This window comes from Galendromus occidentalis, unplaced genomic scaffold (assembly GCF_000255335.2).
Source record: "Galendromus occidentalis unplaced genomic scaffold, Mocc_1.1 scf7180000075782, whole genome shotgun sequence".
NCBI lineage: Eukaryota > Metazoa > Arthropoda > Arachnida > Mesostigmata > Phytoseiidae > Galendromus > Galendromus occidentalis.
The window spans coordinates 150,460-176,196 of NW_003803772.1; the positions used below are offsets into that span (position 1 = coordinate 150,460).

General features: G+C 49.9%; 6 protein-coding genes across 6 annotated transcripts; 4 read left to right on the forward strand and 2 right to left on the reverse strand.

Moving 5' to 3' along the window:
• The first annotated feature begins 359 nt into the window (after positions 1-359).
• On the forward strand, positions 360-3,648 carry LOC100905118 (zinc finger protein 771). Its single transcript, XM_003738137.2, has 9 exons — positions 360-770; positions 854-999; positions 1,145-1,438; positions 1,741-1,920; positions 2,055-2,138; positions 2,283-2,391; positions 2,670-2,780; positions 2,867-2,968; positions 3,364-3,648. The coding sequence occupies exons 1-9, from the start codon at positions 669-671 to the stop codon at positions 3,646-3,648; spliced, it is 1,413 nt and encodes a 470-aa protein (XP_003738185.2). The 5' UTR covers positions 360-668.
• A 625-nt stretch (positions 3,649-4,273) lies between these two features.
• LOC100900044 (AP-2 complex subunit alpha-2) lies at positions 4,274-8,792 on the reverse strand. The gene is made up of 5 exons (XM_003738106.1): positions 8,527-8,792; positions 8,029-8,189; positions 5,504-7,543; positions 5,094-5,327; positions 4,274-4,980 (listed from the first exon to the last, which is right to left on the reverse strand). The coding sequence occupies exons 1-5, from the start codon at positions 8,663-8,665 to the stop codon at positions 4,738-4,740; spliced, it is 2,817 nt and encodes a 938-aa protein (XP_003738154.1). The 5' UTR covers positions 8,666-8,792; the 3' UTR covers positions 4,274-4,737.
• A 679-nt stretch (positions 8,793-9,471) lies between these two features.
• Positions 9,472-10,216, forward strand: Phf5a (PHD finger protein 5a). Its single transcript, XM_003738111.2, has 3 exons — positions 9,472-9,659; positions 9,761-9,878; positions 9,965-10,216. The coding sequence occupies exons 1-3, from the start codon at positions 9,608-9,610 to the stop codon at positions 10,125-10,127; spliced, it is 333 nt and encodes a 110-aa protein (XP_003738159.1). The 5' UTR covers positions 9,472-9,607; the 3' UTR covers positions 10,128-10,216.
• A 1,149-nt stretch (positions 10,217-11,365) lies between these two features.
• On the forward strand, positions 11,366-16,280 carry LOC100900186 (palmitoyltransferase ZDHHC15B). The gene is made up of 10 exons (XM_003738107.2): positions 11,366-11,532; positions 11,773-11,914; positions 12,056-12,173; positions 12,250-12,381; positions 13,212-13,440; positions 13,563-13,746; positions 13,836-13,932; positions 14,181-14,375; positions 14,694-14,806; positions 15,799-16,280. Exons 2-10 carry the CDS (start codon positions 11,785-11,787, stop codon positions 15,885-15,887), a joined length of 1,287 nt encoding a protein of 428 aa, XP_003738155.1. The 5' UTR covers positions 11,366-11,532; positions 11,773-11,784; the 3' UTR covers positions 15,888-16,280.
• Positions 16,281-17,807: 1,527 nt separating this feature from the next.
• LOC100905262 (nudC domain-containing protein 1) lies at positions 17,808-20,890 on the reverse strand. Its single transcript, XM_003738138.1, has 12 exons — positions 20,783-20,890; positions 20,532-20,663; positions 20,035-20,137; positions 19,789-19,939; positions 19,541-19,631; positions 19,290-19,421; positions 19,106-19,201; positions 18,884-18,979; positions 18,631-18,773; positions 18,364-18,496; positions 18,115-18,273; positions 17,808-17,969 (listed from the first exon to the last, which is right to left on the reverse strand). The coding sequence occupies exons 1-12, from the start codon at positions 20,888-20,890 to the stop codon at positions 17,808-17,810; spliced, it is 1,506 nt and encodes a 501-aa protein (XP_003738186.1).
• Positions 20,891-21,566: 676 nt separating this feature from the next.
• LOC100905413 (popeye domain cAMP effector bves) lies at positions 21,567-24,657 on the forward strand. The gene is made up of 8 exons (XM_003738139.1): positions 21,567-21,704; positions 21,798-21,878; positions 21,969-22,093; positions 22,192-22,300; positions 22,385-22,467; positions 22,600-22,708; positions 23,130-23,379; positions 24,617-24,657. The coding sequence occupies exons 1-8, from the start codon at positions 21,567-21,569 to the stop codon at positions 24,655-24,657; spliced, it is 936 nt and encodes a 311-aa protein (XP_003738187.1).
• Positions 24,658-25,737: the final 1,080 nt, after the last annotated feature.

Below are 25,737 nucleotides of genomic sequence, written 5' to 3' on the forward strand. Positions count from 1 at the left end.
ATCGAATGCCTCCGTCTGTCCTGTTCTAGTCGCATCTGTTTTTGATGATCCGATTCAGAAGCTATTGATAATTTGCGTTTCGTATGTCGTCGACTCAAGCGTCCCAGTGAGCTCCGTTGGGCAGGCATACTCTCGCACCTCGCGACCGACGACAACAAACTCGACTTCGTTATCGTCCCCTCAAAATGGGAATCGTTGCTATCATGATAAAAGATACTAAACATCGTTGTCGACAGTCGACAACAAACTCGACTTCGTTACCGTCGGATCAAAATGGGAGCTATCATTATCGAAGATACATCGTTATCGTCGAAAATGTCCGCCAATATCATCAAAAAAGAAGAAATAATGACAATCGTTCCATCCTTATGAAACCCGATGTGCTAATATCCATCCCCTATGCGACACGTCTTCGATCCCGATTGAATCAGACCTACCGAACGCGACGTACGGGAATGTATGCGACCATGACAGACATACGCACATTTGTTTTTATATGTTTAGATTAGAAGATATATATATTATATATATATACTGCGTCCACCGGCATGCAAACGGAGACAGCTGGAATGAGAAAGAGGAGCAAGCTTTGGATTCCCTCCTGATCCAAATTAATTTCAAGGCAATCCAGCAGCGACGCGACGCATGACTCGCGGCCTGAAAGGAGCATGTTGAAGAAATTCGATCCCGAGACTATCGATTGGTGCACTTACAAATTTTTGCTGCGCTTGTACTTCCGCTCGAATGGGATAGACTCGGACAACGAGAAGGTGAGCTCTTTCGGATTTGACTCGTTGAGGGAACACCCGTGTTTCCATCATCTCCCCTTGGATAACCGAAAATCGGATTCCAGATTCAGATACTCCGTGAGCGTGGCGGTCCGCTGATCAGGAAAGTTCTCAGCGAGAGAAAACTTAAGCGTCTCGACAGCAATCAGGGGGATATCCTTTGTCTCTTGGAGAAAGCATACTTTGAGCCGAACGAAGTTTGGCAAAGAAGGTTCGTTGAGGATCTCGAGGCGTCGAATGAGCGTGACCTCGGGGATGACCATGTATCAAACAAAGGTCGCGAGAATTGCTCTCTGTCTAACTGACTCTGCGGGACAACGTGTTGAGCATGATGTGATTTGACGTATTTTTCACAGATCTGAGTTCAACAGTCAATGTCAGAAAGAGGATGAAACGGGCGCGGAATTCTTGGAGCGCCTCCAAGGTCTAGCCAAAGAATGCCAATTTCACGAGGTATGCCTACCCGCAACATTCCGAGAAGGATACAGAAAGTCGGAAGCAGGTTTCGATTCGAACGCGGGCTTTCAGGATCAGGAGCGAGTCTGTGATCAATTCATCTCTGGGGTTCGTTCGACCGAGCTCAGGAATCGGCTCATGGTTGAGGCACCGGATAAGCTAACGATGCCTCTGATCGCCGCCATCGCGGAACTGTGGGAAATCAACTCAATCCCTACTGGTACATCTAGTGGCTCTGATAATTAGGAATTGAGAGCATTGCGAAGCGATTTCCTCCGATGTCAAGCAGGAATTGGACTAATCGATGAAGTATCTCCAGATTTCAGTCAGACGCAGAAGGCTGCCTTGCATCTTTGCATTCGTGCGGGAGAGACATCGCCGAGCAGCCGACGGAGAGTTGACGCGACGGCGCCGGTCGCGAAATCGGGTTTGCCAGCAAGTGAACCCGAAGATTCGGCAAGGGTAGATGCCCCAACGAGCGTTATAGATGTTCCAGAGACAGAAACCGCCAGCAGTATGAGTCTTCGGAAGAAAGCGACTCGGAGGCCACGATTAAAGGTCAAGATAACGAGGAAAAAAAATACTCATCGCGAGGAAGTCTTGAAAACCTCGTGGAAGAAGATTCGGCGAACGTCCCCGAAACTGAGAAGCGTCCCCTGCCGACGGAGGGCAGAAGGTGAAATTCTTCTATCTTCATATGATGACGTCGGTATTCCCCAATATTTCCGAATGCTTTCTTTCCCCCTGCCCTCTTCGTGCAAAAAAATTGCTACAATGATCTCTCTACAATAATTCTATTTCCGGGGATAGCGATACAAAGAAACGAGGACGACCGCTCTCGACGGCTTTCGTTGCGGGGAGGAAGCGTTACAAGTGCAGCCATTGTGAATACATGTGAGATTGAGTCAAAATCGGAATTTGCGATGCTCTACAACAGTCGGAACAGGGGAGCAGTCCCCTGTTTTCCTTCTCCCCGACATTTTGCTCTCATGATCTCGTGATTTTTGTATGGTTCACTTTCGTACATTGTATACCCAGGTCAGACATCCGCAGAAGTGTGCTCAGACACGAGCGCATCCACACGGGGGACAGACCCTACAAGTGCCAATACTGTGAACTCCGATTCCGCGAAAAGCATCATCTACAGGTACAGTGAACTTCCAAACATCTCGATTCCAATCGGGACCGTGCGGGGGAGGGGGGATCCTCGACGGGACACTTGAAATTCCCCGGAAGTCTCAGATTCGTTCCTATCACTGAATATCGGTCCGAGTGTGGGGGGGGGGGAGCGAAGGAATCCTTCTAAATCCGGCGGACTAAGCGTCCAAGGCTCACATTGGGGTCGAGGAGTTCACGGAGCCTTAATTGGCCTGCGCGAGGTCCGGAGAGCACCGTGAATTCAAGCTTCTCCCCTCGCTCTTCCAGAACCACGAGCGAGTCCACACCGGAGAGACTCCATACATTTGTGAATATTGTGGGAGAGGGTTTTCAAAGAGTTCAACCCTCACTGACCACGTCCGAACGCACACCAGAGAAGTGAGTACCTGGAACACGATGCACGCGCATTCTTACTTCGATTCAGCTCCGATCATGCCATCATCGAATCCATCTCCGCTTTCCAGGCGCCGCACCTCTGCGAGTTCTGCGGGAGGGGTTTCATCCAGAAATCTGCTCTCAACACCCATATGCTCATTCACACCGGTCACAGACCCCATTCTTGCTGCGTGAGTTCGAGGATCTTTCAGTCTGTCCAAACCCTACCATTAGACTTCTCGCGACGGAAAAACTGGCCCTACCGCGCCGCCGGCAGGGGACCGGGAGCGAGCTCTGGATTTCCGGGGCTCAATAAACACACCTCGATCCGTTCCCCTTGGGGCTCCCAACGATGGAAGCATCCGCAATGGTATTCGGCGTGATGTTCTCCTCACCTTGGATTGCAGTCAATCCGACTGGTCGTTTGTCGGCGGACATCCGATAACTCCCGGATGCAAATACCATTCTACTCGATCATCGAGTCCTTAGTCAGGTGTTCTTGTCATGATTGCGATGAATAGGGTCAGCGCACCGACCGACCATCCATGCGAACTTCTATGAAGATCCGTCCCGATTCTCATTCCAGTTCTGCAATCGAGGCTTCACAACTTCACATCTCCTGAAATCCCACCTGAAAACACATGCTCTCGATCCTCCGGCAAGCCGTGATACAGCCGCTGATGCAACTCCCGCGAAAACGTCCGTCCCGAGTTCGACCGAGGAGCCTTATCCAGTATCGCTAAGCGTAGCGAACTTCGTGGCGAACCCCAGTCGGGACAGCGAGGCTCTTCAGAGTTTCAACCCCTTGTGCCAACAGGTGATATTCCCAGGACCACAGTCGTCCGACTCGAACTATTATAGCATACAATAAATCCAGAAGAGTTCTCTTCAAGAAAATAGAAAGCTTCCGTGATCATCCCCAGAGTGCTTCTGCCGTCGAGGCGTCCCTCGTCACTTATCGAGAGCAACGAGGACAAGATTTGCCGACTTCGAGCCAAAGATTGTCCGAGTGGTGAATTATTCTTCCGGAGAAGTTAGACGCGGGGCTGCCATGCTTCCGGTGCGTCCTCAACTTGAATGCAATGACGAGCCCAGAGTGAGTCAAGTTAGTCAAGTCACGCACTCCTCCCTCCGGACGGAATAACTCGGATGATTGCCTTCCCTCTTGATCTCGCATATAGGAATGATCTTTCAAATCTCGGAATGAATACATGAATGAATGCCGTTTTTTCGAAATTGCGACCCCGACTCTTCAATTTCATAAAAGCCCCAGGTCCGAGGGACCCCTGGATCGAGTTACCTAGCATTTCGGTCGTACACGTGAAGCGGCTGGTAGAAGTAGCCGTTAAGATCTGGGGTTAGTGCGTCAGAGAGGTCAGGGACGACCTACCGCTCTGGCGCCAACCTTCTGACGTTCTGACGGGTCATGAGTTATACCCGGACTCCTCTGGAACTGACGGCATGAGCGTTCGCTACTGAGGTTCGGACAGTGAGAATTTTGTGGAAAAGTCGCAATTTATTAAAATCAGTGAGGCGCAAACCTCGAACAATCTCGACGTTCTCTTTATAGTCATTAGCTTAGTCATCCGCTTTGATTCATTCATCGGTGAACAGTATGTTCCGTATATATATATATGTATATTATTCGTTAATAATGAATAAGCCTCTGTTTGCAAAGATAAACTGTAGAACTTGCTGACCAAACGCCCCTCATGGAGCTCACTTGGAGTGAACTGTCCATCCCTTTCGGAAAACTCTTCATTTCAGGTACTCAGTCGAATGACACTGTTTTCAGTGCGATCAACTAAATTCTCGGTTAATGGAATGGAGGAATGCCATTGGCTCCGATCGATTGCACACACTCAGCTCACTGCCCAATTAATTTCGTCGTCCTATAGAGTTTCAGTCACGGTCAGGTTACATCCGAATCACCGGGTCCGCAAATGCGACAAGACACCACTCAGAAGTGCTCTTGGAGCAGATCAACCAGAATACTTGAAACACCGTCTTTCGAAGTCCTTGACGTCAACCTATACATTTGAGCCTGCCTGTTGGGCTCCAGTCGAAGCAAGCATCCGACTTGGCCTACTTTGGTATGGAGAATCGCAGCCCCGACGAAGTTATCAGGATTCGGATCAATGCTTGGAATGACTTCGTATCCGAAACCGTCCAACTTCGTTCGGATTGCAGCCGCATCCATCGGCTGAAAAAGAGGAATCATCGTTCCCTGAGTATGAGTTTCGGCATTCCGTGCTCCGGTGGTCTCTCTCGATTATTCATTGCCCATGACTAGAGAGTTGAGTTTTCAGGGCTCACCTGTGTGGCTGAATATACCCTCTGGGTCTCTTGCTCCGGCTGGCCGAGTCCCTTCCACCTCCTGAAGAACATTTCGGAATCCATCGATGTCTTCTCAAAAAACTTATTTGGGTATACCGGCAGCTTCATCTGGTAGGTAACGTTTTGGCCGCCCTTGGTGAAATTGAGGTTGAGCACCGGCAGTTCCGACGCTGCGAACGCATCGACGATTTCCACTTGGATCTGTTGCTTGACCTGTCATGGAAAATTCAATTGAGAGAAGCTTTCGACATCGGGAACTACCCAGATGGGGCATGGGCTCTGTCCTGGCACGTCCTCATTCCCCTTCGGGGACCTCGGAGTACCAGGACGCTCGGAGACAGGAATCAGGGATTTCGTCAGATGTCTGATGGGAAGAGAAGCGTCATTACCTGGTCTCTCGGAGCGATTGTACTGTCGACAGGCTTACTGCTCTGAATAAGGAGCTTAGGCACAGACGGTGGAATTATGGTCGCTGTGAAACATTGCAGAGGAATCGTGCTCTTATTGCCGTAGAACAGAGAAACGCGACCGATGTGGCCCTTGTATTCGGCCATCAATCCGATTTGGATCAATTCGTTCTCGAAAACTACGCCATTGTTTTTGAACAACATTTTCTTGAGATTTTCTTCGGGAGAGCTCGCAATAGCACCGGCCGCCGGAATCTTCGCTGCTGCCGGTGAGCCTCCGAACATTTCGGAAAGGATGTCGAGAGAATCGGAGGCGGTGGGCTCTGCTTTCAGTGGACTGTTACCGATTCCCAGCAGATCTATCTCGCCGTTATTGCTCGACATGTTAATCTCAGGCGTGGGTTTCGACGTTTTCTCCCTCCCGTTCTCCATGCCTGGCGCTGGTTTTTTCCTGCGGAGAGACGCGAGAATCGAACTCTCTCTCTCCGGGAACGGGGGCATCTCTTCGAGAACGGTTGCCAGCACGTCCTGGGAAACGTTTTGAGAAAGGCTCAGGTACTCGGAGGTTCGTTGCTGCAATTCCACGTCGGAAGATCTTAGGTTTGAGTCGGCTCTCAAGACCTGCTGGATCTCCGTCTTCATCTCGGCGAATAGGTTGATGAACTTCACGTATGTCGTGAGTAGGAGCGCTCGCGTGCTCGGACTGCACAAGTGGTATTTGGAGTGGAGCAGACGGAACTGTACACTGGGACTCGACCGTTCGTCGCCCGCGATGAGATTACCGAACTCCCCCAGAGTGTATCCAGCCACTTTGACCATGTTTTCGTGACAGGCTGGTGCTTGAAGGGCTTCGAAAACTGTTTTGGCCGCATATCCTTGGACATCTTCGCGATTTATGACGATCTGGACTACTCTGTACCAGACTTCTTCTCCGACATGATCGCCGGCGATTTTGATCAGCTTCAGAATTACGTCGACATACCACGTATAGTCGGTGGCGTATTTCTCGGCCAATATCGCCACTTTCAGAACCATCTCCTCGCGTATCGAATAATCCGCCGTCTCTAAATAGGACAACATTTCGGCGACTATTTCCTGAGCATTACTTTTGTCGCACATGGCGTATAGAAGATCAACGGCTCTCTGACGTACGGAGACGTCGCGTTCGGTCTTGAGAGCGGTGATGACGGTGTCTTGATGGTTTTTGATGGCCTCGTGCGAATACTCGCTGGCGGCTAGCAGGCACATCGACTCCAGGGCGAGATAACGGAGATTCGTTTCCCGATGAGCCAAGAAGGTGCCCAATTGTTTACAGACCCTGACGAGGAGTGTGGGATCGGAAACGGCTCCCATAGAATCCATGTGTATAACGAGTAATATAGCCTCGAACAGAACGGCGTTCTTCGCATTTGAATGTTGCACTTTCTTCGATTTCGGGGGTTCTTGAGCTCGGTTCAAGATCGTGTCCAAGCACTCGTTGAGACGCGCGCCCAGAGTTTGATCCTCGGGAGCTGGATAGTTCTGGAGTATCCTCAGGAGTTTTATTGCGAGCCAAGGAGCCGGGACGAAATAATATGCGTAGTCCTGAAGATCGGTGTGAGCTGCCGCCAAAATTCGCTGCAAACGGGACACCGCGATAGGGACAACGGTCTTATATTCATCGGGCGAGCCTCTGATCAGTGTGTCCAGGAGACTCGCAGCCGATGTCACCACGCCGAGATGAGAATCATTGAGGAGATGCACAATCCGGTTGACCAGTTCGCCTTGAGGGGCGAGGGAAGGCATCGTCCTGTAGAGTTTCAGGAAACACAGAGCAGCGGATTGTTTGACGACGTCAATGGAATCTGGGCTCACCAAGAGCCGGGGAATCTCGGTCCCGAAAGCTTCGGCCATCTCTTTCGTCCCGATGTTGGCGATGGTTTGCAGCGCCAGCATGACAAAGATCGGATTCCTTGAGGTCAGATCGTTCTTGATGGACTGGCAGATGAGGTTTATTAGCTCGTTGTCTGCGGAGATGAGTACCTGAAAGAAATTTGCTCATGAAACTTGCAGTTTCAAAAAACTGATCGCAGATCGAAGACGCACCGCCCAATATTTCGGTCGAACAATCGAAACCGCGAGGAATCTTCGACATTGGGAGACTCCGGGGGACGCGTCCTCTATGATTCAACGGGCTAGGTAGCTTGAGATCAGGCAATAGAGCAACAGGTTCTCCCTTCCTGGAAACTATCTTTCCCGATGGGCAGCGACAGAAAGACCTTCTTACAGGAAGAAAAACTTTATTAGTCGAGTCGAAACGAAGGCGTAACCCGCGAGAGAAACGCCTCCGAAACTGTCAGTGACCCTGAGAGCATCCGGAACACGCAAGCGACACGCAACCTCGATACCTGTTGATCGTTAGTTGCATCGCTCCCCAAGCCGCGAAACGGAGATATTTTCGGAGTCTCCACCACTACGATGGAAGCACTCGGGTTTATCAAGCCTGACGAGACAGACAATTTGCTTACCGATATGAACAAATATCCAATCTGTTTCTCGGAGTATTTGTTCGACGCCAGCAAGTTGACAGCTTCCATGTGACCGAAATCGATATCGTGGCCCAGCAGGAATATGAAGAGTAGTTTGCACACGTATTTTTTCTTCTGATATCCATCTAGGGTCTTGTCACCTGATTCGAAATTTGGGACATCTATTAGGTGATTGTCATCCGTACGAGTGATGGCGGTCGCACACCATTACTCCAAGTGATCGATCGAATTCCGATACTCGGTAAAGTCTATCAAATGCGATCGGAGAAACCGGCTCGTGAAAACGAACCGCTCGTTCTCAATCGAAGTCCTCGAGCTCATTTCGAGAAGGTTTCAATAGAGATTCCATCCTCCGGTGATGACTAAACATGCGAGAATTCCTGTCTTCGCTCCTCGACATACCAATGTGTTCAATGACACTCGGAGAGCTTCATACGGTCAAATCTGGCTCAGGAAATCATTCCATGAGGAACTAACCTTTGAACTTGCTACGGATGTTAGCGAGTTCTTTGTTGATTCGTTTTATTTCGGCCTCACGGCTCTTCGAGTTCCTTATATCCGAAATAAAAACGGAAAGTCCCCGCATGGCATCGCCACTGTTTCGGATTCTCGACATCGTGCCGCAACGATGGCGATCGAAATCCCGGGGAACTTCCTACAACGACACGATTCTGAACAGTTCCCGAGTTTCGCCGACTTTCAGCCACAAAGCGGGCGTTTTCAGAGACAGGTGTCAGTAACCGTTCCGCAACATGGCAGCGACGTAGCAGACGGATAATTCTGACCACCTACCGCGGCTGTCGGAAAGCATTGCCGCTGTTGGCGGTGTTCTATCCACGGGAGGGGGGCAAGAATCCGACGATTTTTATCGCAAGACTGGCCGTATCTCGCAGGACAATGAGACGCGCGAGGAGTACGCGGTGGAATCGAGTCTGAGCGAGTTTCGTCGTCAATGGAAAAGTGAGGCAGATGGTGCTGATGATTTCTGCTGGACGAGCTCGATGGGGCGCATTCTTCCCGTCTCTCCGACTCCCCGAGTCCGCCCATCGGCATAACCTGGGAAAGTGTCGGGAATGAGAAAGCGTCGAGTTTGCTTTCGCACGGGAACTAATGAAAGCTCGTCCTCATGACGGAGGATGATCACATCTCTCCCATCTCCGAGTCTTCAGCGCCAAAGACCATCTGGAAAAGTTCCTCGTCCAAGAAGGCGCCTGTCTGCTGAGTTTGCCACAGTCTCGCCGATAGGGGGCAGGCGGCATGTTACCATTCCAGAGATTCTATGAGTTTGGTATGGTGCAGAATCATACTCAAACTCATTCAGCAAAGGTCTCTCGAAACTATCGACCATCAAGACTCTCCGGGATTTTGAATTTCGCGCTGGTCCCAAGTGACAGCTCTCTCCCAGAAACGGTGGAGCCCAATGGGCGCCATGTTGAATCCTACCGTGTGGCCCACACGTCGAGAGAGTGAGCTGGAAACAAACACGGCTTGGCGACGGAGCGGGACAGCTCACTATATCGACCGGTGATTTCTAGGCGTCTCATCCTTGTGCTTGAATATGGCCAAGCATCATCCCGATCTTATCTTCTGCAGGAAGCAAGCAGGAGTTGGTAGGTGGATTTCTACTCGCTCGCGGCTCCTTGTTCGAAATTTTCGAAGCGTGCGTCGACCGGTGAGCTCCACGCAATGAACGAAATACTGCTTGTTACAGCTATCGGGAGGCTCTGTGAGAAATGCGATGGGAAATGTGTCATCTGTGACTCCTACGTCCGCCCCTGCACCCTTGTGCGGATCTGCGATGAGTGCAACTATGGTTCCTATCAAGGAAGGTTCGTAGGAGATGCGTTGTTTCCATTGAAGTATCGAGTGCCTCGCTGTCCTCGACTCTGAACTCACCATGAATTTTATTTTCTAGATGCGTAATTTGCGGAGGTCCCGGAGTTTCGGACGCCTACTATTGCAAAGAATGTACAATTCAAGAGAAGGACCGCGATGGTTGTCCAAAAATTGTGAATCTTGGTAGCTCGAAAACGGATCTTTTCTATGAAAGAAAAAAATATGGTTTCAAAAAAAGGTAGCCCCGGCCAAACGGTACAGGGGTACCGATCATATCTTACGCATGCACTGTAAACACTGTGTTAATAAATACTCCATTGAGAATAATTATCACCATCATCTGAATGAGTGACTTATCGATCGAAGGTTTGAAGGTGATTACAAGAATCCTTTTTGTATTCGAATTATACGATTATCGTCGCTTCCGGAAGCAATGCAACGCATCTCGTGACGGGGTAGGTTGGAGTGGTGGGGGGCGCTAACCGGCTTGAGGATATCCGTATTCCGCCAGGACCTTTCTCGGTTCCAACCACCTATTCTGAAGAAGGCGTTTGCTGCGAATACACGGATAACGGATCTCGAAGAGAATATCCAATATATATACACCAATGGAGAACTCGACGGCGCTAACGAATGATCAATCTTAATAATAAGTTTGCTCACAGGCTTGGAGAGCGCTTCGAAATTCGGCGTAAGCTTAAGTCATATGATGGGGAGAATTCTCAGCAGACTCCATCAGCTCCGTCGAGCGAGTGCATCATCCAGAGTGTAGACTCTACACTGTAGAGCATCCTCGCTTGGAGCCCCGGTCATGGGTTCATTCTGGCTCAGCATCGCGGGACGATTCTCGGGATCGGAGGCATCTGAGTATGAACCAGCGAGGCCTTCTCGCCGGCTCATGATGTCTGATGAATGATAAATGAGAGGTTCCGAATCCTTATTCTCGGGAAAGCTGGGGGCCATACAAATGAGGAGGAAGGCTCGAGAAATATCGATATCAAAGATGAGATTCTCAGACCGGGTTCGATACCCGTCGGAATTGACGACCATCTTAGAGCAACATTTCCGAAAACGACAAACGAATCTTATCTGGCTCCTGCATCGAAAGTATCGCGAACGTGCGAGAAATTGGTTTTCGAGATTGCACCGTGTATATTGATTAACTATAATGAAAGCGGAGCTTGAAAAGTGACATCCCTCTGACGTGAAGAATTTTCGGGATAGAATCCCCAGGACCCATAGATACGACATGAGGGATACCACGTGAGCAGGACTCGGGAGAGGAATGCTTGCCTTCCGAGAAGACACAGGAGGCAATCCTCGGTCATGATGGAATCCATGCAGAACAAATAGACGCTTCAGAGAGTCGAGCAGCTTCGGGCGAGCGCGCCATTCGTGTCTCGCAGCAACCTCCTCTCCCATTCCTGTTTTCGGTAGAAACCAACCCTATTTAGTTGGTGTGCCGTGGTGGTGGTGGTATGCCTTTCATTTGGGTGTCCGTGAGCCCAGATCCATTCGGAAGTTCTCGTGGGAGGGAACACAGTGAGGAGTTTCCAAATTCAGGCAGGGTGCAACCCAAAGGAAAATGATCTCCTGCCCGATCTCATCCTGAACTGGAGAATTCCTATGCGGCTTAGCTAGACTATTGTGAGTACACGTAGAATTTACTTAGAGCCCAGGGCATTCTTACGACACAAATTGTTGATAACAGCTCTCCTTGTCTTCCGCTCAAGTTTCGAGAGAAACCACCATGAGACCTCACTGACTGAGCTGGTAGATCGTTCTCGATGCAGTCTTGGAAAACTTTGAGTCTCAGTCTTCATCCCGAAAGCTCAAATTCGGAGAAATAATTGTGGCCAAAGAATTCTATAAAGCTCGAAATTTCAGTAATTTTCCATCATGGGAGCGACTGGCTGTCTGATGCGACAGTGTAAGATGTGTGTTACAGTGTTCAAATGGCTTCCGGTTATTCTTATAACTGCAATCCTGTCATGGTCATACTACGCATACGTGATACAGCTGTGTATCTGTGAGTAACGATTCCCCAATTCTCACAATGTATGGAATTCCGTCGTCCACGACGCGGCCATGACGCATAAGCCGAGATTCGAGTGCCGCGCGTCGGGAAGCCGAATGCCTAAAGTCAACAGTCTCGTTCATCGTATTTCAGTTCGCATAGAGAACGTCGCCAAGCAAATTCTCTACTTGTTCCTCTTCCACATTTCATTCGTGATGTTCTTTTGGTCATATTGGCAGACTATTTTCACGAAACCAGGAGAGATACCAAGGTATGTGTATCGGGGAATGATTCCCGTTTTCGGAGACAGAAAGTCCGCTTAGGATCTAACACCGCACGCTTTCCAGGAACTTTTACCTGAACTATGAAACGATCGAGAGGCTCGAGAAAGAGACATCAGATCAAAGCCAGCAGGCCATTCTAGAACAAGCGGCTAGGAGTTTGCCAATCCTTTGCAGGAACTATAATGGAACTGTGAGGTGAGAGTCGTAGAACAAGATCGATACCTCATGCGATATGCCGCGGGTCGCAACTGAGGTGATCGTTTCACAGTTTCGCAGCAGCGCAGAATAGTGACGGTCGGATGAATGATATCCGTGAGGCCAACATAGACATTGTCCTCGATCCGTTCCGAAATGCTTGAAGATTCCGCACGGTACTGAGAGTTTGCGAGAACTTGCCCGCTGGTCTGCGTCTACCGGTGTCTTCCACCGCAGAATTAAAGTCAGAGCGAGACCAAATCATGGCACACACTTGAGCGGTATCAGGCGCAGAGAGTGTTGCCCTCCCAATCCCGAGTCGGCGTCCGAAAATCGCGGCGGACTGAACAGCGCTCCGTGATTGAGGAAAGCAGCGAAACCCTGTCCGACAGAGAAGCCCTCCGTCTCCTATTTTTAGGCTAGTTGACTATCCAACGATCGCTCCGAAAGAATCTGCGAGCCGTTGAGGGATTCTCCCGGAAGGACCAAATCGAGCCGAGTGCTCTCCGTGCTAATTCGCACTCGTCGCGACGACAGCGGAGTCCATTCCCGAGGTCCCATGCGATCATACGTAATCTCACCTAAATATAGCCAATCCCTCAACTCGTCACCAGCGTGGCCCCACAATATCGTGACTCGAAATTCCGCCATGCTTTGTTCCGGAAGCTTTGGTTTCGGAGTTTTGGCTCTAGTTCTGGTATAATTCCTAACCCTCCTGCACTGTTCCATACAGAGCGAGATAATCGAGTATCCCTCCCAAATTGGAATAGGGGGAGGGCAGCACGTCCGAGCCGCGACGAAGTCTAACTTTTCCCACCGAAATTTCGCAGATACTGTGAAAAATGTCGCCTGATCAAACCCGATCGTGCTCATCACTGTAGTGTATGTTCGCAATGTGTATTGAAAATGGATCATCACTGCCCTTGGGTGAACAATTGCGTCGCTTTCGGCAATTACAAGTTTTTCGTACTGTTCCTGGGCTACGCTATCGTCTATTGTTGTTTCGTTGCCGCGACTACTTGCCAATATTTCATTCTATATTGGACAAGTAAACATGAGGTGCGTGCCTGCTCCCAACTTTCCAATATTCTAGAAATCTCTCCAGAAAATCAAGAGAATATACCTTCTCATGATCACCAGAATGGCTCAGTAGAATAACTCAGATTTTTTTCTCCCAATAGTCCGTGCGCGATAGCGCCGGGGACATGACGACGGAGGGCTTCGAAAAACTTCATATCCTATTCCTGTTTTTCTTGTCCATCATGTTTGCCATATCGTTGGTGTCCCTATTCTGTTACCACTGTTATCTTGTAACTCTAAATCGCACCACTCTCGAGAGCTTCCGACCGCCAGTCTTCAGAATGGGTGAGTTCCCAGAGGGGCTGGATTTGGAGTGCGATGAGCCTGTTTCAACATTTGGGCTCGGCTCTTCAATGACTCTTGTTCGCTTGCAGGACCCGACAAGCGCGGATTCTATCTCGGGCGATATTCAAACTTCCGGGAAGTTTTCGGGGACAACAAACGTCTCTGGTTCTTGCCCATTTTCAGCAGGTAAATTCATGCAACTTTGAAGAAGTTATTTCTCCGCACCGCCTGAACTTTTTTTTGACTCTCGATGCCGACCCAAGCGTTCACGAACCCTATGATGCCCCGAATATTCCCTACCTCGGACAGGCCTTGTGACTATCCCCGGAAAATGACCGTCATTCTTCCGTAATTTTTTCCCCGTAGAAGGCTTTCACTTCGGCCTTTCCTCGTATGTCGATTCTTATGCTCTAAATGGGAAACCCGCACTTTAGCCTAGGTAACGGTGTTGAATTCCCGACCCGGAGGGAGACCATGCGAGCAGCTGCAGGCGGTGACGGTGGAGAGAACGGAAACTGCAATCTTCCGCCACCATCTCAAAGCCTACAGGGGCAGCCGGCGCACGACTACAACAGTATGGGAGAAACGAATATGGCCATTAGCGCGAAACAAGGGCCTCAACCTCTAAGGTGAGATCGGGGCAGAGGCCATCTCCTCGATTTGTTTCCAATCTAATCCAGATGTGAATGAGGCTTCCGGACTAATCATGTATTATCGTGTCGTTTAGTTCCTTCTCTGAAATCGTTATCGTTGACTGATCCACCGCCGAGCTCGTATGGTCTTCGATCGGGGTGTGGGTACCATTTGAAGCTATTTCAAGCTTCAGAGCGCTAGTTGGCTTCGATTAGATTCATGATCGCATGGTAGTCGCTTCCGTCATAGCGGCCTCGGCTGCTCTACCTATTATCCCGGAGTCCTGACTCAAAAACGATTTCGATCGTTTGCAGCATGGGAGACGGGCTCTCGTTTCCTCAAAAGACCGAGGACGGCGACACAGCTGGCTTGTTGTCGACTCGGAGAAAGTCGACAACCGATGACGACTCCGAAGGCGACGACCAAGGTACATACACACACGACTTTAGTAACGAAGATTCCTGGATCTAGCGGGATGACAAGTCAGATCATACAAGACCAGAGAAGTTCTCGTGGCAATCGTCTCTGGGAGTCCTGTGGGCCCTTGAGCCCCGACCTCCCGGATTCCCACGATTTCGCCATGATAGGCGGAGTTTGACACGACGTGGAGTGGATGCGAGGACATTTACGTTCACTCACCCCTCATTGACCTTGCTCGGGTCTTGTTGGTTGCTTTCCTAGGAGAAAGACCGCCGGCCATTTGTCCAGGATGTGCATCTGCTCAATCCTTTCAATGGCTCCGCTTGTGTTATCGAGCGATTTCAAGTGTCGTCTTACCTCTAATAACTCGTGTTTGACATTCTTCACGCAAACCGAAGAATGTGCGAGTGTACATTCTTTGGCGCTCCTCATGGATCCGAGGAAGTAACTCTATTCGGAAGAGAGGTATATTCGCTGAGTCGGATCTGTGGTGTCCTTGGCACTTCATTCACTCGTGATGACTGACGGGGTCGATCCCTCCGAAAAGTAATCGTTCCTTCAATCGTCAGTCGGAGCCCAAGATCGCAAATATGTCGATGGGATAGTTCTGATGATTCCGACTGCCTCCCGCGTGATCTGTGGTCGGAAATTCCGTGATATCCCATCAAAGAAACTCGCTTAGGAGGACTCGATATACAAGAAAGCTCAGTCGGAAGCTCGCTGTCTTTTGAGGTTTTCGTAGCTACATGATCCCGGCAGTTCTCATGCTCTCTTCAGAATCCTCTGTCTTACGGGAGAGAGCTTCAGATTGGGGATCCCCCGTTGGATCGCACGACTGTCCTAATTATTGACCCTTCACTAACTCCACTAATGAGTTAAGGCCTGTGTCTCCGCACTTTTCAGAGTCCGTCCTCGTTTTATGTCACTGTCGGCGGTGCTGTGGGTGGACGGGAACCAGAATCCAAGAAATATTCCTAATTTCTTCTCCACCCCTTGCAGAGTTGGACTTCCGTGAAGTTCAAGTCATCAGCCATAATGGAAGCGTCCCGAGAGACCACGTGGCGATAGGATTCACTGGCAAAATGTAGTGACATGAGATATGCAGCTCGGTGAATATTTTCCGATTGGAGTATGGCAATCTGAAAAACCCATACACGACATACGAAGCACACAACGGACCGATACTTGAAAGACTCGTCGAGAGCAACGCCTGCTATGTGTCTGCCAATCTTCCACACTGTTTGAATCATATGAGACAGAACATGGCAGGCTAGATTTGCGGACTATATTTTTCCTTTATCCGTGGGATACGGTGCTCGGATCTTGAGCGGAATTCATTGCAGATCTCGAGAGGTAGGGGTATCCGACAAAGTAAAGCGGAAAACGAGGAATCGATGTGATTTTTGAAGCTCTCGGGACTCATCGATCCTGAGACAGAGAGATGTCTCGGCATCACTGCTACCGAAGACGAGGAATCCACGCAGAAAATCTGGAGGTTCATCGAGTTAGACTCGGCAAGGATGAATAAAGCTACCCGCAATGTTCGACCGGGAGGATCAGAGCTCTCTGTGGGTGATTCCGAAGATCCCGCCGTCCCCAACCACTATGCGAGACGACGAAAGAACCTTCGGAAGTGACTGACCCGACATGAACAGGAATATTGCCCTGTTCTGCTCAATCCGAGAAAGTACTTAAAGATCTGATGATCCGAGCGTCCCTCCATTCACGTTCTGATCTTGATGGGGCTCATGAATTCTCCCGAGAAGTTCTCTGTGGCTCAACTGCTCGGTGGGAGCAGGTTTTCTCCAGTGTGTCGATGGGTTCGAGAAACGAGACCATCGGAATCGACTTCCGAAGCTCGGTGAGGGACCAGAAAAGAACGCGCTATGTTTCTCGACCCTGAAAAGCTGTTCTATGTTTGCCTCTCTAGGTAACTATCCACGATTTTGTATGGTAATTGTGACGACAGTATTTAGGGAAGATGTTATTCGGAAACCCACTTATGATCCGGAACATTTGAGGATGGGTCATCGATGCAACGACGCCACAAGTTCATCTATGATGGAGCCAAAGTTCCGTAATCAGCTTCTAGTCAATGCTGCGTTACGCTCGAATTTCACGTCGGAAATTTATATGTATGTATATACGATGATGACGCTTTGCTTCATTTATTCATGAAATCTGGAGAATGCAGAAGTGGTCTTCTCACGCAAACACACTGTGTACACTGTGAAATAAACATCGATTGTAACCGTTCTTCATGACCTTCGCGGTGATTCCAAGCTTCTCTCCAGCCATCAATCGAATATCGAAGCGTACCGATCCGTAATCAGGCATCTTAGGCTAATTTTTGCGTTGATCGAAATCGACCGACTTTCGATAACTTCTGGCCGCCGAATTCATGTACCTGATACTAAAAAGAACATCGTCGGTGCCCTGCGGAGGAACACCTTGAGAACCGAGAGCATATTGTGTGGACTCGGAATGGAGCTGGCCCGGGCATTGAGGGTTCCGCCACCTGACCCGGAGCTCCGCCTTCACCGAGACTCCGCGAACTAGAGCGCTCTTGGAAAAAGCTCAGATACCAGATCGCATTTAGCACGAATCGTCTCCGGCGACTCGGTTTCTCAAAGGTATTTTTTGACGTCACACTGAGGTCTGAGCCAGTGGTCAGTAAATATTTCTCAATAGTCCTCCTAGGCGCTGCTTATAATAGGTTTTTCGGTGACGGAGAGGTGAATTGTCGCAGGGGTGCCTCCATCCCTGGGGCCGCTCGCGGTCGCCTGGTCGTTCCTGATACTCTCTTCACTTTTCCCTCGCTTGCACATTATCATTCCGTGTTTGCTTATCATTCAGTCCCAGGTAAGACAGATACCATGCAGCTAGTCTAGTCGAATATCAATGGAAAAGTTAACGAGCGATGCTGGAAAAAGAATTCTTGCAGAGCGCGGGCTGTCATCGAGGATCGGAGAAGTAGATCGTCACTAATGCTTGGGTGAGCTGGAAGCTCACGCAGTCGCAGGGACTTTAGTCGGCAATGCGATCATGAAGAGAGACTCAGCGGTCAGCAGAACGAGGCTGTCCTCGAACATTCGACCCCCGATCACATGAGTCGCGCCCGATCGTAAGGGCACCACGTACTCCCGGAGAATTTTCTTCTTTGGCGATTCCTGGAATCCGGAGCAGCGAAGCTATGATTACCCGAATCACACTGTCTGAATATCGAGAGGTCAAGAGATTCAAATCGAAGCCAAGAGTAGAGACTGACTTAAATGGATTACGGAAGTTTCCGCCGTCGAATCTCTCGGCTCTCACCTTCGTTTGATGCTCATAGATGAAAACGTTGTTCTTCGCATCGACCAGGGCGGAGTGACCAGCTTCGAGGCAAGAGGCCGACAAGACCCTATCGCGTTTCGACGCAACAACATAACCGAAAGCACTGATGACGTAGACATGCTCAACCTCAACAGAATTCTGCATGAGAATAGGAAATTTGAGCTGGACGCGTTGTCGGCGATAAGGAGAAAAGTCTACCGGTGAAACGTCATGTCTAATTCGTCCAACCTCTTTATCGATCGAGAATCTCCAGGCGAAGCCATCCACGTCGTGCCGCAATACCAATAGAGGACCCCCCATCGCGTGCATCTGCATGATATACTCCCGTCCTGTCAAGTCCGAGAAATTCACTCTCTTGACTCTGAAAGGGACGGAATAGAGATTGCTCATCTTCGGTGAAAGCATTGCGGGCGATCCCGTCATTCGAGACTCCCGAATTTCAGCCCGCTATCGACAGGACATGATGAACATATGTGAAAATTTTGAATTTCATACCCTTCGCCTCTTCCAGAGAAAACTTCCACGTGAAACTCATCGGGTGGTTCGTCACAGATTTCTCCGCGATCGGATTCGGTCAGGCTCGATCCGCACGCTGTATCCTGCTCGCTCGATGTGAGGTGTTTGAGACGTTCATGAACCTTCACCGAATACCAAGCGGGATCATCCTCAGTTTTCTGACTGAGTAGACAAAGCGATTCGACTAGATGCGCAATATCATCCGGGGATCTCGATCACGATGGAAGCTTACCGATGCAGCGTATGCCGGATCGAAAATTTCTTCGCCTCGGAGGTCGTTGGTGAAAAGTCGCGACCAGCGTCCTTGAATCCTCTTGCACAACGTGATCTATGGTGGGGCTTTATCATTTCGGGTTCGATACGGGGAATTGGAACGAGAGGGAAAAAGCATTTTCGATCGAAAAATGACGAAGAAAACCCAGGCGAGCTCTACTGCGGTATCGAGTGTACTTACTTCGAGTTTAGAATCGACGATACACCAGACGGAGGAACCAGGGTCCACGCTATCATGCAACGTGCCATCGATCACGGTCTTCGCTTTGATTATGACCTGAGGAGTTCCCTAATGTTATTGCATCCCTAGGAGAATTGAATATTCTCGTGGATCTGAGAGACTCACAGAAAGCAACGATACAGACCTGAATTTTCTGCGACGTAATGATCACTTTTATGTCGTTTTTCGATACGCCAGCCTCCAGCGAGAATATGACCGTCGCTTCCGTCTCGTCTTGGATGTACGAAAATAAAGCTGGATCCGAATTCTCCTGCGCCTGAAGGAGAGATCGATCGTTCTCAGCTCCTTTGGCTCATTTGAGCTTGCCATTCACAAGAGAACTCTCAGAATCATCGAGCTGGTACGACCGAGAAACGAAGGGAATCAATCGCGCACCTGGTCCTGCGACGCGGGCTCGGCGTCAGAATCCCCCAAAGCTTCGTAATGGCAATCAGCGCAAATAAGTACGCGTGTCGCGTGCTGTGAGCTTGAAGTCAAAAGCGATCAGAATCATTATTCACGCAGGTCAGTGATCGCAGGTCGATCGCAGGTCGATCGCAGGTCGAGTGAACGCTCGATCGCAGGTCCGTGATCCGCTCGAGATAAGCGGTAGCATCGTAACCATCCGTTCCATTGCTATTTACCCATCGGAGAGGAACTTCGTGAACCTCGGAACAGCTTTGCCGAGGATTTGGTGTCTCCAAGTGACGGTCAACGATATCTTCTCTTTGACCTTGTCCGATTTCGCATCGAGCATGAGCCAATCGAGACAGGAAGGTCCGCGTCCCCTGAGATCTAAAAATCCGGATATTCAGAGCCAGGCTGCAAGGCTTTCGTTAGAACGCTCGATTGCTCGATGCAGGGAGAGTAGATCGATGAAATTGAATTACTTTCGTCGTCCTTGACCGAGCAGATGAGGAGGACGATTTGGGGTTCGCCATGCGATGAGTTCGTTTCGGCAGCGTTCAGTATCTCCGAATCCCGCAAATCAGTCTCCAAAGAGCAAATTTCTTCGAACCTTTGACGTTAGAGTGAATAATATTGGTCAGTAAGAAGACACAGGATGGGGTTCGAAGTAGTGTATTCGAACACGTACCCACCTCTCACCACGCTTTCGCGAGCCTGTGTTCAAGAGGATCAGATTCCCACCAGGCTCCAAGACTACGGCATGTTCATCTGAGAGGAATCGAAGAGAAGCCGTCCCCGTAGAACCGGCTGATGGCAGTTTGTACACAGGTGAAATCCTTCTCAGGGCTTCTGAGTACCCTCGAGACGATTCCCTCCGGCAATCACACCTGAAGAGCTGATTGAATACGACCGACAATGAGTTTTTTGGCTTGTTCACTTCACTAACAACTGCTCACTCGTCCTCGTCGCTTACACCCACCTCTCCTTCGCTGAAGTAGAAAACTACTCCCAGATTAAAGTCGTCCGTTATCAAGGCATTGTGGTTGAGTTGCAGCTGCACATGACATAAGCCGAACTTGCCGGGGGCCAGGTCTCTGCGACTCACTCGTGCCTGAAGCGAGCAAAGGGAACCGCTTTTTGAGAAATCCTCAACAGCCGTTTTGGAGGGACCTGCACAATGGTATCACCTCCGCTCCTGAGCTCGGAGAATGGAGGCGCTCCCTCACGTACCGGGAGCTTGCCCTCAACAACATCGAGGGACTGGGTATCCAAGCGATAGGTTTCGAAATTCGGGTCGAGTAGATCCCGGTTGGGCTTCAGGTCTAGAACAGTGGCCATGTTGAGGACTAATTGACGATATCCGATACGTTGCGACGAATTAGAGAGAACGCTCTGACGATCACGAAAAGTCTGTCGAGCCGTAGTAGTCCAGAACTCGGGACGAAATTATCAAGGGTGGACTATGTTCATCTCTCACGATCAGCTGATTCCCGCTTCAGCTCACTCAAAACGCGCTGTCGTTCTCTCTCAATTTTCGAATTTCGGGCGCCACTATCGCGCTCCGCGCGTTCAGATCCATCCGGCGGTGGTGCGTCGTGTGGGAGAAGATCGAGGGGATGATATGGTTTCTGCGGCAGGTTCAGAATCTTGAGTCGGGCGGGAAGTGGAATAGACTTTTAGAAAGGCTCCTAATGGGAATACTGTCCGGACCGGAGTTCTCACCCCTAGCGCCCACTCTTCGTCTCCCCTGCGATGTCAACATCGCAGAGAACCATCGAACCATCGAAGAGTGTCGTAGTTCCTTTCCCTATCGAAATCTCGCGAGTGAAGCTCTGAACGATGTTCGATGTACCCTGAAGAGCGTCAGAACTGGTACCGGCAGATCTGCCCAAGTTAGTTCTCTAGCGTGAATTTCGATATCCGAGTTGGAAGGAGCCGCAAGACCGAGGAACGATCGAGTAAATTCACTTTACAGATTTCATCTGTAGGGGATCAGTGGGGTTAGGAGCTAGTCATGGAATTCAACTCGAGCGGATCAGACAGCGAAGCGCTGGCCTCTGCTCTCAGGGCGCCAACATTCTCTCTCCTGGGAAAATCTGATCAATTACTCATCTGCCAATCATGGAAGGAACCTCAGCACATCCTGTTCCAGGTTTGAGTTTAGAAGAAATCTTCGCGAACGGTCACGAACTTTCCTGTGGCCGCGGAGCTAGAGAAGAACACTCTCGTGAATTCTTTTTCCCAGCTCGCCAACCTCTTCTTCGTTTCGGGCTTCATGGCGCCGAACAACAAGTATGGGGGACTATTCCTCCATACCCTTCTCATGGTGAGGCCGAATTCTGCTCGCTCTGACAACAGAACCATGGTTCCATATCCGTGATAGGCGAGACTCATGAATTCAACGATTCCCCTCCAGGTGGCATTCCTCATAACGACAGCATGGGCATGGAATGTGCTTTGTGCGCCTGATCTCTTCTTCTATAGTTTCGCTGCGATGATCATAAATATGGCTCAGACGATCTATTTACTTTTCACGCTCAGGTGAGATTTTATGCATCAGATTGGAGAACGAAATCATATTCCAGGACGTTGACACGGTGAACGGCAAGACTCACGAATAATGAGAAATATATTTCCAGGCAAGTTAAGTTTCCGGGAGAATTGGAAGACATTTACGAGGTTCTCTTCGCTCCGATGCGTGTACCTCGTATGCTGTTTAAGCGATTGGTGTCGCTCGAGTACGCGCAGGTGAGGAAGGACTTCCGAATCGCATTTCGTAGGTCAGATCCCATGCTCACGTCGGCGTGGCTTTGAAACACGATACTTCCTCAGATCTTGAACCTGCACGCAGGAGAAGCGTACGCCATGCAAAACTTGACTAGGACAGATCGTCTAGCCCTACTTGTCGCGGGAAAGTAAGCTCAAATCTCGGATAGAGAATGCGCCTGCGGTCGAAAATACACTCGATGGCTCATCGGCTGCTAATTACATGAGTCCTATCGGTCCAAGCTCCGCTCCGGGATTCCTACAATCAATTTTTCCTCCAGGGCCAGCGTGCTTTCAGACCATCATTTCTTGCATCATATTCATCCGCGGGAATTCTTAGATTCACCCGAATTCGAGTCCACTCGCTCGGGGAAGGAAGATAAGTACAAGGTAGGCTCACGCTGCAGCTGCGAACCGATGACGTCTCCCCCATACGTACAGGGCGGGTACTTGTGGCTGGGATCTGAGTCCTTTGAATTCATTCCGCGGTCCGGGTCCCGAAGTCGCGATCCACCGCACGAAATACTTCTCCGGAGGGCGGGTGGTGGCGTTCTCGGGGCCGGGTCGATCGCAGGAGAACGCTCCCGGACAAGGACCCAACCAACGCCGTCATGCGAGCGAGCAACGGTGTTCGACAAAATGAGCTCACGTACTCGCCCATGGGGTGCAAGGCGCACAACTGATTGATTGATTGATTCAAAAGCCCCGTTAGAGCGTCCATTGGGGGAAAGAATTTCGCCCAAACTCCTCTGGGGAATCCAGGACTCATGCCATCCAGGCGACTCGTTCACACGTAGGAGTATATCCGCAGGTAACGATCATCGCGGTGACGCCCTGCCGATACATACTATGGCAACGCCAGAATCTGGAGTACCTCTTGGTCAAGGAGAACTTCCTAGCAGCTGTTTTCGCTTTACTTTTGGAGAGAGACATAACCTCAAAGCTATATGCCATGAACGATAAGATCGTTACGGAAAAAGGCGAAAATCTCGACATTCGCCTGCCTTCTGTCACTGGCAGCATGACCTATCAGGTTCCGCCTGATAACAACGAGAAGGAAGGTAAGCGATTTTGCGTCAACCTTCAGCGTATTTATGCTTGCGCCGCCTTCAAGTTCAAGGAGAAGTTGAGGGTGATGATCGCCTGTGATTTTTACACTGCTCACCGATATGAAAAAAACGAACGCGTTGAGAAATTGAAAAACGTTTTCCCATTGGAGCATGATTTTTTTTACGCCTGGTAGGTTGAAAGAGACGAGTCATGCTGAAACTCGGTCTCTTTTGTACTGGTTTTTGTATGCGATCTTCGGCAACAGTCACCGCTGACAAAGACACGAGCCGCTCGTGGGGGACAAACGCCTCTCAAGGAGCAAAAAGCCCGTTACGTGTGAGCAGTCGGAGTTTTATTGTTCCGGTTTTTGTCGCTGTTGATTAACAAGGAGCCACTCTTCCCATCCTCGTCGAGATACTTAGACAATCCACGACAACCATTCATTCTTCCACTTAGTGAGTTCAAGAGTAGAAATCATGATCAGAGTTCTGAGGTTACACTGAGCTTCGATCCTTGGAGACTCGCCTTAGAGCACTTGGATTCGCTGCTTAGACGAACTGTGGCGTCTCTAAGGAGCCAGAGTTTCCTTTCTTCCTCTCCTTTTGACCCGTCTAATACCGTTTCCCGTGCTCGATGCCGCTCCGCCGCTAGGTGGTCCAAGATTTTTCTCGCAAAGTCCACCACGTGCCTTCGAATTCACTCCGAAAGCGCCCGGGGAACCTGAGAGCATCTGAGCCGACCTTGCTGGGCTGTATGGCTTCCGAGGATCGTTTCGCTCGCTCTTCTGCCGGGGACGTCGTTCGGAATTCAAATTGAGCCTGAGCGCGGTAGAGCTTTACCCCCGTCCTGGCTTTTTCTGCGATCGAAATATTCTACGCTGGATCCTTGTAGCGGCAAAAACATTGGGCCAATCGTTCGTTCTGATCACCTATAGGGCTTGACCGAGGGAAAATCGCCTCAGAGCCAGAGGGCATGACAGACGTTGCGACGCGGTAGCACCTCACTCTTTCCCCTCTGAAGCTCCTTCGTCGCGGGAGCGAAGGAGCAACACGTCTCTTCTCACAACAACGGAACAGCGAATGTACACTAGTCTGATGTTTGCTCCACGATCCGTCACAACTGATGTTATGCAATTATTCAGTGATCTGTGTTCGGCGTGTCAATAAGCTTGCACGAGACCGAGTGGCCGCTCGGGCAACCTCAGGAGGTATGTTCAGAGGACTAATTCACCTTAAATTTTCTTTGAAGGTTTTATGGAGAAGCAAAACCGAAGTCAATCCATCAAGTGATGACCCATTTGTTGATGGTTTAATCATGGATACTTGAAGGGTCGTCGAAGTCAGTCCGAAAGCGATAGAAATCTCAGATCGCCGCATCGACAGACGCGTCGATTGGTTGTGCCCGAGAAATTTTCGACGAGTGCTATAAGCGTATCTATTTTGTGAGCTCTTTCTGTCTAGGTAGTGAGTGAGCTTGAGGCGTAGAACACCCCATCCGAATTGAGCGGTTTCCTATATTTTCGTGAAACAATAGTTGAGTTTTTCGTATCGAAGCCCCTAATCGTTTTGGAATGATTCGTCATTCGATGGCGGAAAGTGAGAATAGGTTGTGTAACTGTAGACGGGCATTAAGGAGGCTTTACGAGTAAGTACTCTATGGTTCGTGCCGCGATTCGCACCCAGCGTAGTGGATTCAAGGTTGTGACTATTTGACCTACTGCCGGTTTGACGTCTGTTCGGTATTGACTAGATGAGACTGAGATTCGATGATTATGGGGGAGAGGTCCATTGATCTCTGCGATCGATCGCATCCGGAGACTCCACTAAATAGTAATTCGCATCGAGTGCGAGCTCTCATGCACGCGGAGCTTCTCACTACGGAATAAAAATGTTTGTGCTGATCCGTCGACGCAAGTTGCGTTGATCATCCGAAGCTGGTCGTGTAGTTTTTCTAGGTCTTGGATGTCCCTTGGTTAGCCTCTAGGCGAGTGAGACAAAACGAGGCCTCCACGGGCCATACATTAGGGCAGGAACGGTTTTCTATCAAAGCTACCGAGTAGATTTCGGGGGAAACGCAAGGGCGCGGGAAGCGGTGATTTTCTGACTGAAACCAAAAGACACTCAAAGGTGCTCCCGGAAGAACTGCAACCGTGAGGACACTCCACAATTCATTTGAATAAGCAGCTCCTGCAACTACCTGAGCTCAATAAACTCAATTCAAACTTCTCCGAGTTGGAGTCTGGTCGCTCCGGAGCGATTTGAGCTTTCTCAGTACCGTTTCCAGGAAGTGGGAACCTCTAAACGGCGTGTTCGATGGGACATACGCTAGCTCACAGTGTCCCCGTTCTCGTGGTGATGCATTGCCTGACC